The sequence below is a fragment of the Myotis brandtii genome, unplaced genomic scaffold, assembly GCF_000412655.1.
Source record: "Myotis brandtii unplaced genomic scaffold, ASM41265v1 scaffold1012, whole genome shotgun sequence".
NCBI classification, from domain to species: domain Eukaryota; kingdom Metazoa; phylum Chordata; class Mammalia; order Chiroptera; family Vespertilionidae; genus Myotis; species Myotis brandtii.
This window is the reverse complement of record NW_005353371.1, coordinates 406,366-421,142: the sequence shown is the minus strand read 5'-3', so window position 1 is coordinate 421,142 and position 14,777 is coordinate 406,366. Positions and strand designations below refer to the sequence as shown.

General features: G+C 44.5%; 1 protein-coding gene across 1 annotated transcript in view; it reads left to right on the top strand.

Moving 5' to 3' along the window:
- The first annotated feature begins 923 nt into the window (after positions 1-923).
- Positions 924-14,777, top strand: part of LOC102261402 (zinc finger protein 14-like) — a 24,460-nt gene continuing 10,606 nt past the window's right edge. Inside the window, exon 1 of the mRNA XM_014535075.1 lies at positions 924-1,077. Coding sequence (XP_014390561.1) covers positions 1,075-1,077 — 3 coding nt within the window. The 5' untranslated portion in view covers positions 924-1,074. The remainder of the gene's footprint in view (positions 1,078-14,777) is intronic.

Sequence of the window (14,777 nt, the reverse complement as noted above, 5' to 3'; positions counted from 1 at the left end):
GAGCTGAATGGAATATTCTGTAGCTTTCCAGGTGTGTCCATTCAGGGATGTGGCCTCCACTGATGGATTGGCCGGCACCAGGACAGGGGTCATTATTCAATGCAGCTGGTCCTGATGTCAGCCCTGGCATTTTGCTGCTTATCTGGGCCTGGAGCTGAAATTCAATGAGGCATAGATGTTATCTCTAGAGAGGAAGATCAGGGGGTCCAAACCCAGGACCAGAGATCTGCTAGAGGAGGAAAAGTCACCCTGGGGACCAGGCCCCACCCTACAATTGGTTGCCCATTGCTGGACACCTGGGCTTCCCACCCTGGTGACCTCTGTCCCTGGCCCATCTCATTGCTCCAGGTAGGTCTGTGGAACTGCCCACAAGACAACCACAAGGAAGGGGTGGCTCATGACCTCAGAGGAGAGTGACTGAATCACCAGTGGGAACACATGTTTTCATGTGAAAAACATTTTCTAAAACCCTTTCACAGGGGTCGCCTAAGACCATCGGAAAACACATATATAATTACATATTGTTTTTGTGATTAATCACTATGCTTTAATTATGTTCAATTTGTAACAATGAAATTGGGGGTCACCACAACATGAGGAACTATATTAAAGGGTCGTGGCATTAGGAAGGTTGAGAACCACTGCCCTAAGGCATCCCTGGTCCCTGAGCCTGTGCACCTTTTTGCAAATGCACACGTCAGACTCCAGTTGTCAACAAAGAAGAAAATGGAGCCAGATTCCTTAGGTGCCTTTTAAGTGTGTGTGTTTGCAAGGAAGGACCACTGTTCCCTGGGGACTCTCAGCGCTGCCTCTCAGTGCAAACGTCCCTGGACAGGAGATCTAGCTGCTTTGGGCTCAGGCCTGTGCACTTCGGGCGCTAGGGGGCGATGTCCAGCGAAGTGTCGGTCCTATAAGTAGCGGAGGGTCAGCGGATGCAGCTACGCTCTGTTTCCACCCTTTTGTTCCTCTCCCTTCAGCGGCCCTGGGGTCACATCTCCCTGTGTTCTGTCCTCATCTGTGATCTGTAAGGTGGTGGGAGCTGCAGGCGGGACTCGGGAGGCCCAGGAACTAGAAATGGTGAGTGTGCGGCCGGGCGCGGGGTCGGGGAGGAGGGGCGGGTGGAGCCGCCGTGGCGGGGCCGTCTCTCCACGGTCAGGTCCGGAGCCTGCGGACCCGAGGCGCCGGGGGCTCCGCTGAAACTGCAGGCCCCTCGGGCTCGCAGGGTGGGGTCCAGCCGGGACCCGGGCGTCCAGTTTGTCCCCGCGGCAGGACCTTGGGCTGCGGAGCGTGTCTGGACAGCTCTGCACCCACATCCCCGCGGTGACCACGTGGAGGGTCATTGGGGACAATGGTGACTCGGTCCCCGCGGTTCGTGCATGGGAGGAGCTGTGGTCTGTGGGGTTCCCTGTCCCTCCTTTCTCCGCAGAAGGACCCCGTTTTCTCCTGAGTTTTGATGTTTGTGGAGCAGGCTCTCAAGTCCACCCGCTGTCCCCCAGGCCTAGCTCTGCAGCAAGTGCCTGCATTTCCAGTCTCTCTCCCGAATCCTAACCACCATCTTCCCTTCTCTGAGTCACAGCATGTTTATCAGCTATTTGTTTTGTGGTGCTTTTCAAACTGTTGAAAACAAAATTCAGCTGAGTAAGTGGAAGGTTAACTGGCTTGATCCCCATTCACGAATCGGGCCGCATCCCATCTAGTAAATAGAATCTCAGAGGAGCTGTTCACAATGGAAGGTTTGCTTCAGGTAGGGTCACCCTTCCTTAGGGGAAGGAACAGCAGGAGTCTTTAGACAGATTAGTGTTGAACAGCAAGTTGCAGAGTGACTGGGCTAAAATTTTACTCCTGGGAGAGGTGAAACTGCAGTTACATACAGTCCTGCACCCCTGAACCTGGGGAGGACATCTTAAAGCAATTTTGTTGTTTTCAGTTCTTTTACACAAACCTGCTTGGTGTTTGATACTACACACCTAGTCCATATGGTGTAGCCTGTGGGTTCTAGGCAACAAACCTGTACAACATGCTATTGTACTGAATGCTGTTGTCAATTGTAATGCAATGGTAGGAAGCATTTATGAAAAGGTGCAGTAAAAATGCGGTGTGCAAGGTAGAAAATGGTACATCCGTGTGGGGCACTGACCCTGAATGGGCTCCAGGACTGGAGGCTGCTCTGCAGGAGTCAGTGATTGGTGAGTGAATATGAAGGCCTAGGACGTTACTGTGCAAGACTGTAGACTTTATCACACTGTACACTTAGGCCAGGAAATTTACAAAAAACAGATTCAATCAAGCCCAGGAGGCAATGATGCAATCAAAAGGCACAGTCAGCCCAAGACCTGTGAGGCTGCTGCCCGCATAAACAGCATACTGCTTCACAGCAATGTTTTCCTTCACTAAGTAGAAAGCACACAAAGATAAAAGGATAGTATAGCCGTAACCGGTTTGGCTCAGTGGATAGAACGTTGGCCTGCGGACTGAAAGGTCCCGGGTTTGATTCCGGTCAAGGGCATGTGCCTTGGTTGTGGGCACATCCCCAGTGGGGGTTGTGCAGGAGGCAGTTGACGGATGTTTCTCTCTCGTCCATGTTTCTAGCTCTCCATCCCCTCCCCTTCCTCTCTGTAAAGAATCAATAAAATATATTTAAAAAAAAAGGATAGTATAGCAAATACATAAACCAGTTTATCATCATCAAGTATTCTATGTAGTGACCATAACTGTGTGTGCTGGACTTTCATAGGACTGGCTGCATAGGGAGCTTGTTTACACCAGCGTCATTATAAATATCTGAGTAATGCATTTCCCTATGACATTGTGATGGGTATGACATCACTAGGTGATGTCAGTTTTTCAAATCCACTGTAATCTTTGTTTTATAGAAGGGGTTTTATTTTTCATTAAGTTATAATTGACATACATTAGTTTAAGGTGTACATTATAATGATTTTATATCCTACATAATAAAAGACTAATATGCAAATTGACCAGACGGTAGAACGACTCGTCTCTATGATGCGCACTGACCATCAGGGGGCAGACGCTCAATGCAGGAGCTGCCCCCTGGTAGTTAGTGTGCTCCCACAGGAGGAGTGCCGCTCAGCCGGAAGCCTTGCTTACTAGCAGGGTAGGAGCTCCGAAGCAGCACTAAGGATCCCTTGGGGCCTGCGCTGGGCTGAGGGACCCTTCCCCCCAGTGCAGGAATGTCGTGCACTTGACCTCTAGTTTGTATATATTGTAAAGTGATCATCACAATAAGTCTAGTTAGCATCTGTCATCATACATACTTACAGAATATTTTTTTCTTGTAATGAGAACTTTTAAGATTTATTCTTAGTAACTTTCAAATCTGAAATAAAGTATTACTAATTGCAGTCACCGTACTATACATTGCATTTCCATGACATATTTTATAACTGGAAGTTTGTACCTTTTGACAGCTTTCATCCATTTGACCTGCACCTCACCCCTGTACACCACTCCTGTAACCTCTAGCAACCATCAGTCTGTGCTCTGTATCTATGGAGTTTTTTTGTGTGTTTTTTAAAAATATATATTTTTTATTGATTTCAGAGAGGAAGGGAGAGATAGAAACATCAATGATGAGAGAGAATCATTGTTGGCTGCCTCCTACATGCCCCCTACTGGGGTTTGAGCCCACAACCTGGGCATGTGCCCTTGACAGGTACCAAACCCTGGACCTTTCAGTGTGCAGGCCGACGCTCTATCCACTGAGCTAAACCAGGTAGGGTTAGACTTGTTTTTTTAAAAGATTCCACAGATAAGTGAGAATATGTGGTATTTCTCTTTTTCTGACTTATTTCACAAAGCATCATGCCCTCAAGGTCCATGAATGTGTTGTTTCAAGTGGCAGAATATTTTTTTCTAATGGCTGAATAATACAATATTCCTCTGTGTGTGTGTGTGTGTGTGTGTGTGTGTGTATGCACCATTTTATTTAAAAAAGAATTTTTTAATCCTCACCCGAGGATATTTTTCGGTTAATTTTCAGAGAGAGTGGAAGAGAAAGTAAAAGACAGAAAGGTGCATGCACTTGACCAGAATAGAACCTGGGACCTTTCAGTCTGCAGGCCGATGCTCTATTTACCGAGCCAAACCAGCTAGGGCTTACTTTTTTTTTTTTTTCAATAAGTTGACACAATATATTAGTTTCAGGTGTCAAGTTAGTGATTAGACATGTATATAACTTACAAAGTCTAATACCATCAGACACCACACCTAGTTATTAGAATATTATTGACTATATTTCCTGTGCTGTACTTTACATCCCCCTGACTAATTTATAACTACCAATTTGTACTTCTTAATCCCTTCACCTTTTCACCCATCCCTCAAACCACATTGCATCTGGTAACCCCAGTTTGTTCTCTGTATCTATGAGTATCATCCTGATCTCTGAGTCTGTTTTTGGTTGTTTGATTTTTTTCTTTAGATTTCACATATAAGTGAAATCATATGGTATTTATCTTTCTGTCTGACTTATTTCACTGACTTTAACCTCTAAATCCATCCAGGCTGTTGCAAAAGGTAAGGTTTCATTCTTTATTATAGCCAAGTAATAATCCATTGTATATATGTACCACTTCTTTATCCACTTGTCTGTTGATAAGCACTTGGGTTGCTTCCATATATTGACTATTGTAAATAATGCTGCAATGAACCTATATTCTTTTGAAGTAGTGTTTGGGGTTTCTTCAGATATATACCCAGAAGTGGAATTGCTGGGTCATATAAGGCAGCTCCATTTTTAATTTTTTGAGGAACCTCCATACTGCTTTTCCATAGTAGCTGCACCAATCTTCATTCTCACCAATAGTGCATGAAGGTTCCCTCCACATCCTCACCAACACTTGTTGTTTGTTAATTTCTTGATGATAGCCATTCTGACGTGTGATTTGATAGCTCATTGTGGGGTTTTTTCCCCTTGTAATCCTCAACCGAGGATTTGCTTATTGATGAGAGACAGAGAGAAAAACACTGATTGGTTGCCTCCCTGTACCGTTACTGGGAATTGAGCACACCACAAAGGTATGTGCCCTGACCAGAATTGAACCTGAAATCTTTTAGGGATAATGCTCCAACCAATGGAAACAATTGTAGTTTTAATTTGTATTTCTTATGAATAGTGACACTGAACTTCTTTTCATATGTCTGTTGGCCATCTGAAATGTACCTCCTCTTTGGAGATGTAGCTATTCAGGTCCTCAGCCCATTTTTTAATTGGATTGTTTGTTTTGATGGTGTTGTTGTATGAATTCTTTGGTATTAACCCCTTATCAGATGTATAAGATATCTTTTCCCATTCAGTAGGTTGTCTTTTCATTTTGTTGGTTTCCTTTGCCCTGCAAAAACTTTTGTTTATTTTGGTCTCATTTGTTAATTTTTTTTTTTTTTTGTTTGCCTTGCTCGAGAAGACATGTCAGAAAAATATTGCTAAGAGAAATGTTAAGGGATTTTACTGCTGATGTTACCTTCTAGAAGTTTCACATTTAAGTCTCTAATCCATTTTGAGCTAATTCTTGTATATGGTGTAAGAACGTGCCTAGTTTACATTTTTTTTTTCATGCATTGTCGTTTTCCAAACACCATGTATTGAATAGACTTTCTTTATTCCATTGTATGTACTTGTCTCCTTTGTCATACATTAATTTACCACATAAGTGTGGATTTATATTTTGGCTCTCTATTCTCTTCCATTGGTCTATCTGTCTGTTTTTATGCTGGTACCATGCTGGTTTGATTACTATAGCTTTGTAGTATAGTTTGATATCAGGTAAAGTGGAATCTCTGACTGTTCTTCTTTGTCAAGATAGCTATGGCTATTTGGGGTCTTTTGTGGTTTCATATGAAATTTTGAATTATTTTTAACTATATTTTTATTGATCTCAGAGAGGAAGGGAGAGGGAGAGACAGAAACATCGATGAGAGAGAATCATCGATTGGCTGCCTCCTTAATCTCCCCCACCCCCCCACTGAGGACTGAGCCCAAAACCCAGGCATGTGCTCCAGGACCCTTCAGTCCGCAGGCTGACACTTTCCACTGAGCCAAACCAGCTAGGGACACATTTTGAATTATTTGTTCTAGTCCTGTGAAAAACGTCATTGGTATTTTGATAGGAATTGCACTGAATCTATAGATCACCTTGGGTAGTATGGACATTTTAATGATGTTAATTCTTCTTATCCATGAGTATAGTATTTACTTACATTTGTTTGTATCTTCTTCAGTTTCTTTCTTCAGTGTATTATAATTTTCTGAGTACAGGTCTTTTACCTCCTTGGTTAAATTTATTCCTAGGTATTTTATTTTTGATTCCAAATCCATTTTAATCTTAAGGGTCTACCATCCTATATGGGGACTGTTGTTGACCACAGATTGTTATGTGACTTATGACTGTATTAAGTTTTGTTTTTGGTGATGTGACTTTACACAAGTGATTCATTGTGCACCTATTGTCCCCTTTTTTAATAGAATAGATGCAAAATTTTAATTGTTTATTATTTTCCCAGAGTCAATGAATGCCTGTTTTTTAAAAAAGTGTATTTTGTGTATTTACAGGTAGCTCTAACCACCTGGAAATAATTTGCATAAAATCTTTGTGCCTCTCTTTCCAGGATTTACTCTGGGAAACAGAAATCCTATGAGAAGTCCTTTGGGTGGTTGCTCTTGGGTAACTTTATGGATGTTGTACATCAGCCCTGCCTCTCCCCAAGTTTGTCACCTTGAAACATTTTTTCACTTTATTTTAGTCTCAGGTTTTCAATGAATAAAAATGTATGCAATTGCCCTAGCCGGTTTGGCTCGGTGGATAGAGCATCAGCCTGCAGACTGAAGAGTCCCAGGTTCGATTCCGGTCAAGGGCACATGCCTGGGTTGCGGGCTCCATCTTCAGTGTGGGGCATGCAGGAGGCAGCCGAGCAATGATTCTCTCTCATCATTGATGTTTCTATCTCTCTCTCCCTCTCCCTTCCTCTCTGAGATAAATAAAAAAATACTTATTAAAAAATCATTGCAACTTAAAACAAAGTGTAAAATATTTTCAAGTATTCTGGACACAAGTGCCTATCAGAGAAATAACACATTTTATTGTTACATTGCATGTATTAAATTATTGTTTGGCTTGCTTCTTCCCAGTATGGGTAGGAATATTACAAGGTCTATTATTTTGAGTGAGTCAAATGGATTTTTAGAGCTTCAACTGGAAGTGTCGAAGTATGATTAGTAGTTTATAAAAGAAATTCTTGCCATATGAGCAATAATTAATTAGCATCCTTTTTGGAAATGCAATAGTAGATACTTGGGGATTTTCTTGTTGAGCTAGCAAAGTGCCTTACCATTTTAATCCCTTCATTACACATGAACACTGGGTTTAAGCCTGTTTGCTGATTGTTCCAACACAGGCTTTGAGTCACTTGAAACATCAGTGGTGGTCCAGAGCAACCTCAGGGGGGAGCAGAGGTCTGAGGCCAGGCGCTTTAAGCTAAGGAAGCCGCCCACGCCCTTGAGCCTGCCAAGGGAAATACTTGAAGGCCCACTGACCTTCCTGGGGAGCCTCTCCCTGCACGTGTCCTACCTGCTCACAACCTCCATGGAGGGAGCCTTTACAGCGAGAGAAGCTACAGCCCTGGAAAGCTGGGGAAGCAAGTGCACCTGCGGGAGGGGGTGATGCCCCTTCTGAGGTTTTAGTTGTGGTCCCCCTGGTCCTGTTTCTAGGCATCGGTTGAAGTTTTGCATCCAGAGTATGGGTTCACATTGAGAAAATCTGGGAAAGTCAGGAGTGTGTGTCCTGGGTTAGGGACTGTGACATTGGGAGTTCATTTGGGTCAGAACCTTACACTGAATCCAGCTGAGCATCCCCTCACTGTGAGCTAAAGCCTGAGAGAGGGAGCACGTCTGTTGGCGGAGGCATGGTGGGAGCAGCACCTTAGACCCATGGGGTTGGACTGGATCTGGGTTCAGCAACATAGGTGCTTGAATTCTGGCTGGGAATGAATTCAGAGCCAAGACTCAGATTATAAGAGAACATTTAATTGGGAAATCACAGAAGTAGAAGAAGTAATTCTTAGAAGAAAAGGAATTAGGAAACAAGTTACAGAGGTAATGGAAGGGCCCTTGGCTCTTAGAAGTGAGAAAGGTAGCTGTTACATGCCAGCGGGGATGGGTGGGTGAGGAGAGGTTGGGACGTGCTTCCAGGAAGGAGAGCGTGCTGGGGTCTCTGTCCTAAGGTTTTAAGGGTGGAGATTTTACGGGAGGTCCCCGGGAAAATCTCAGTAGAATATTCAGCAGCTTTCCAGATGTTTCCCTTCACGGTCTAGGTCTCCACTGATTGGTTTTGGCCAGAGCCCAAGAGCACAGGTCCTCAGGTCAGCCCTGGCATCGCTTTTCTGGTTTTGCTGTTTTTCTGGGCCTGCAGCTAAAATAGAAGTGTGGCCTAGGGGTTATCTTTAGGGGGGAAAGGTCCAGGGTCTAAACTGCATGGCCAGCAATATGCTACGGGATGAAAGGTCTCCTGGCGATGACGTCACAGCCTTCAGTTGTCTGTTGCTGGGCATGACCTTCTGCCCCTGGCCCATTCTCCTTGCTCTGCTCATGTCTGTCTAACTGCCCACTACATTTCCATTATTCCCCAGGGAGAGGAGGTATTGGAGCTCCCAGACTTCATTCCTGGGGTGGCTGCTCAGGTGTCCTCCTCTGCTACCCCAGGGACTGTAACACTCCAGGGTTCTGTCTCAACCGGGAGAGTGAAGAATGTGGAACCTTCTGAAAGTGGCTTTCCTCTGTCCTGTGGGAAGCAGGCTGCTCATCTGAGCTGAATCCAATGGATGTGTTTCTTTCCTTCAGAGCCTTTATCCACTGACTAGGGAAGCCCTTTCACTCTAGTTTCCCTGAGAATGAAAATGTCAGTTGATTGAAAATACAAGGTAGGAAAAAAAAGAGAGAAAGAGAGATACAAGATGAAAAAAAAAAATCAAGGAAATTTGTGAAAGCAAATAGTTTGTTTTTTCCCCCCTTTTAGGCAAGACAAACTTCAGATGTAAAGTGAATGTATTTAGGATTTCAGGCATTTTTTTTTTTAATCCTCACCCGAGGATATTTTCCATTGATTTTTACAGAGAGTGGAAGAGAGAGGGAATGACAGAGAGAAACATCTTGATTGGTTGCCTTCTGCAGGAGCTGGACCAGGGCCCGGGCCAGGGAGGATCCTGCAACCAAGGTACGTGCCCTTGACCAGAATCCAACCCGGGACCTTTTGGATCCCAGGCAGACTAAATATATTTTAGTCTCAGGTTTTCAATGAATAAAAATATATTCAATCATTGCAACTTAAAACATATATTTTTATTGACTTCAGAGAGGAAGGGAGAAGGAGGGAGAGACAGAAACATGAATGATGAGAGAATCATTGATTTGCTTCCTCCTGCATACCCCTACTAGGAATCAAACCCAAAACTCAGGCTTGTGCCCTGACTGGGAATCTAACCATAATCTCCTGGTTCATGGGTCAACAGTCAACCACTGAGCCACACCCGCTGGACACATTTTTTATTTTTAGATTATTGTTAGTGTGGCATGTCTGTAGAGAACATTGACATTAAAAATGGTAACATCATTGAATTTTATTTATTTATTTATTATTTTTTAAAAATATATTTTATTGATTTTTTTACAGAGAGGAAGGGAGAGGGATAGAGAGTTAGAAACATCGATGAGAGAGAAACATCAATCAGCTGCCTCCTGCACACTCCCCTACTGGGGATGTGCCCGCAACCAAGGTACATGCCCTTGACCAGAACCGAACCTGGAACCCTTCAGTCCGCAGGCCGACGCTCTATCCACTGAACCAAACTGGTTAGGGCACATCATTGAATTTTTATTGTAATTGATGTGAAAACTATTAAAACATTATGTAGCCATATCCCATTCTCTTTTATCATTGACTAGAGTCCCAGTGCATGAAATTCATGCATGGGAAGGATCCCTAGGGCCAATTGGGCCCTTCTGGCTGCCAGCTGGGGGCCCCCTTCTCCAGCTGCCGGCTGCCAGCCAGGACCTTCCTTCATTCCGTGCCGTCTCCTGGTGGTCAGTGCAGGTCATAGCGAGCAATTGAACTCCCTGTTGAACTCCCAAGGGGACAATTTGCATATTAGGCATATATATACTTTTGACTCTTAAACACTTTAATACTCCATTTTAAATCTTGAGGTTGGGAAATGCATATCCATTGCATTGTCTAATCACCATCCCAATCAACTGAGATGACTTTAACTAGGTATTTGATAAAAGAGTGAATAAACAGATGGGTGGATAAGTGCATGTATCAAGGTGCTATTTCTTGATGTTCATAATCCACCATATAACTGAGCTATATATCTACATGTTACTGTATTCCTCAGAATCTCCATGGGCAAAAGCTGCTGGGAAATAAGTCCCTATTTCTCACACTGCACACTGTCTGTGCCCACACATCTCATAGTTATCCTATTTAATACAAATCCTTTAGCTCTCGCTCCATAAGCAAGGTCCATGGCACCATACTTGCTGAATCAAAATGAATCTCTCTCTCCTCTGTGTTCTGGAATATGTTGTTTATACTTCTCTTGTACCAGTTGGCACATTCTGGTTTATGCAATACATTTATTTGAATTTATGGGTTACTCTCCTCTCTGTATTGTAAGTTCCTTAACAAAGGGATTTTTCGCACTTAACTTTTATCCCAACACCTGTCATGCAAAATACATTCACTTAGTAGTAGCTTATAACAAACATATATATTTATTTGAATTGTAAAGGTGTTATGATTAGTGTTTAATAAGCAAATAGTAAGAACTGTATGTTGATTCAGACTATTAATCAGAAATAAGGTGAAGGAAAGCTTGGGACAATTGAAATGACCATTAGGAGATTCTGCATAGGCAAGTTGTCTCAAATAGAGAGGCAGCTCAGTATGAGACTTAAAGCATTGTCACTAGATTGCCTGGGTGTGGATGCTAACTCTTCCATTTCCTAACTGGGTGAGTTGCTTAACCTCTCTGTGACTAAGTTTCTTATTCCGTGTAAGGGGTCTAATACAGCCCTTAAAACTCAGAGGATGATTATGAAGATTAGATGAGATAATACCTGCAGAGCACTTATTTTAATACCTGTCATATTGTCATACAGAAAACAAACCACTGCACAGAATACACCATAAACAATGTCCTCTGGGGGTACTGATAGTGAATTATTATTAATTCAATATATAGCTGTTCTCTCTTACTCTTTACTGTGAAGTAAAAAAAAGTCTAAATTATGGAATGCTAAAGAGAAACTGGGCAAAGAGAAATTTTATACTAGAAAATAACACTCAAAGGTTCAACACATCTTTGCTTGATAAGCTTCCCAAGAATCAGATGACTTCACAGCAACAAAACACTAACAACAACAAAAAATGGTGAAAGAAGTCATACTTCTACTACCCTAACAAAATAAAAGTGCATAGTACGTAACCCAGATTCTTAAAAACTTTTTCTTTGACTAAACAAGAAACGTACCATGATCCTAAAAACCAGATAAATGCTGTAGCATGTTAATTGCTAATTTTAATTTTAAAATATTTTTATATCCCATTTATCTATCTGGATATTCCCAGAATTATTTTTTTATTAGAAAGACAAAGATTCAGGTTAAGTTAATTCTAAACAAACTTTAAGCAGTGATAACATTAAATGAAGTGATGATTGAGAACAGTTAAGAATCAGTGAATTAAGCACCAAATTATTCATATAAGTTACTATGCAAATTTCCTATAGTTATATTATATTATCATTTTATGATTACCTTAATGGTAGAAGTTTTCAATATCCCATGTCACTCAGGCCTTTATCAGTGGTCGGGGAAACTGCAGCTCGCGAGCCACATGCGGCTCTGTGGCCCCTTGAGTGTGGCTCTTCCTAAGCCTTAGGAGTACCCTAATTAAGTTAATAACAATGTACCTACCTATACAGTTTAAGTTTAAAAAATTTGGCTCTCAAAAGAAATTTCAATCGTTGTACTGTTGATATTTGGCTCTGTTGACTAATGAGTTTGCCGACCACTGGCATAGACATATGCAATATCTGTGCAAAATTATCCCATACCTGGGATGGGGGAAATGGAAGTGAAAATATTTTGTTACTTGGCAATCCTGACCTCCAGAAATCAAGTGAAGTTTTTTTGGGCATTAGACGTGCTGCTCTGTGACAAAGGTTTTATAAATAGCCAGATTCCTATAGTGACTCACCCTTGACCTCCAACTTCATGTCAAAAATAAACCATCGGTTTCAATAAGAAGATGTGTGAGTGGATCAATATCTCCTTCTTTGAGGCTGCAAATCTGATAGAAACTGATACAAATTCTGATTGTGTGTATATACGTTGCTATGGATGATAGAAAAAGAAAAACCAAGGACTGCTAAGGCTGGATTTCATATCAAAAAGAATAGGAGGTCCAAACATGCTCCCTGTCTCTAAGAGCACATGGGGACCACATTGTGACCTGGTTCATAGGTGGATGCTCAACCACTGAGCCATGTGGTTTCCACACCAAACTTCATTTTTTGGTGGTTGCCTGCTGACAGCTCGAGCCTCAGCTACTCTTGTCCCTGCACTTGAACACTTGAACAAGCTGATAAGAAAGCCTGGGTGGTGTCTCCTATTCAAACCACAGAATCCCTGCCTGTGCAGCCCAGGACCCCAGGACCCATCTTCAAGGCCCACATGACCACACCAGGCTCCATTTCTGGCTCTGAGAGGCCAGCCCGGTCCTCCTGAGACCTCTATGTGAGTCCTAAGGCTTGTCCTGCTCTCCTGGTGTGGGTGTGAGGGGTGTGACACACCAGCATCACTCACATCCACACCTCTGCAGGTGAACATAACACTTGAACTTGCTGCCAGGAACAGCACATCCCAACATTACCAGCTGTGTGGGTCTGTCTTCTGTTTCTCAGACTTGCTGACCTGTGGCTGCTGGGTGCCGGGCGGATGGTGCTGGGAGCTGTGCTGCCCCATGTGGCATTGCTGAGCCTGTTGCGCCTCACTTCTATGTACCAGAGTGGGCAGTTTCATGCATTTCAAGGCAATTGGCAGGCAGAGTATGGTATTGGGCCCTCTTTGAAGTGGTCCTGGAATCATTTGCTCTGGCTCTGCCAGTTAAATAAATGTTTGACCAAATTTAGCAGGCAATTTTTTTTAATGGTGAAAAGGAGCTATTTTTAATAAAACAGGGTAGACCAACATATCAAAAATGCCATTTGGCTATGTTCAGTATATCCAGGAATTTACACAATAGACACATTGGAGTAATCTATTTTAGTCAATACATACTCAAACTCCTTTAAGTTTTAATCTTATCGGAAACACATATTTCACATAGTCTTCTTCCTAGTTAAGCGAGACATCTGAAGAGATTTCATAACGATGCTGAGTCTGTGTTACCAAGTTCTTATGTAGTCAAGGGCAAAAACAAGCGTATACAATTAAAGTTGTCAGACTCCATTTACATGTGTTTTAATCTAATCTGCTTCAGTTCATATTAGCCTGCATCTGGATTTCATTTGCTTTCCTCCTAAAAGTATTGTAGGTCACAGTCACCAGTCCTCTGGGTTAGGAAAGTTGGGCCAAGTTTACCATCACGCACACCTTACAGTTGTGAGCAGTACCCAGCCCTCGGGGACGCCGAGGGACCCCCGGAGCGCCAGGACGCCCTGAGCCCTTTTAAGCTGCAGAGGGTCCCCAGCGCTCAGGGCGCTTCTGGCTCACAAGCCGCTCACCTTCAACTTGGCTCCCTCTATGCACAACATCCACCTGGCAGAGTCCTGAGGCTGTCCAGGCGTGGGGAGCATGGAGCTGGCAGGTTGGGGCACACCCTGAGGGCGCCCTGCTCCTGGGGGGGCGGGGGAGGTGGACCACAAGAACGCATCCCCTGAGCACAGCGACAGCTTTGGCGCCGGATGGAGAGCCCCGAGCCCCGGCGCCCCGGGCTCAGCGCGTGGACCACGGCCCCACACGCCACAGTTCCACGGGTCCCCAAGGGCTCTGCTTTCAAGAACTCAAACCGAGAAGGCATTTCGGTGCCGAACTGGGGCGCGCTCCATCGTAACCCCGGAACTAGTTGGGAAGAGAGGTCCAAAGGGGAGTAGGAGGGTTACTAGGGGCCGCAGGAAACCCTGGGCTCCGGTGAGCTGCTGGGATAGGTGGTGGGGAGGTGGCACCCCCGCACAGGGAAACAGCGCAGGGGCGAGAGGGGGGCTGCTGCTTGGAGAAGGTTACAGCCCCACACGCGCCTGCCAGCACACCCGACCTCCGAGAGCTCCCGGGCACCCTAACACCCAGGCTCCCCGGACCTGCCACCCCTCCGAGTTTCCCCAAAGCGCCCCTAGCTGGGTCCCGGCACGGAGGACCCGGCAGCGCCACTTGGATAAGCAGCAGAAGAGCAGGGCGTTGCGGGGTCTGTGATGGCCCCGGGGCTCCCGCCCAGACGTAAACAAACCCGGGGGTCCGCTTTAGGAGCCCGACACCAAATGACACCAAATGCGGGAGCCACAGCGCGGCCGGCCCGCTGACAGCTGGGGGCAGCGGCTAAAGCCCACACCGACTGGGCCACCAGCTCAGCTCCGCTCCGCTCCGCCCGGCAGTGGAGGCGGAGGCTCCTGGAGAGGCAAGGCGCTTCAGCACCGCCCCCCGCCCCCCAGCAACTCCCCACAAACTTTCCCCGTAAATACGGCCGCCATCGACCTACCAGAGCCCC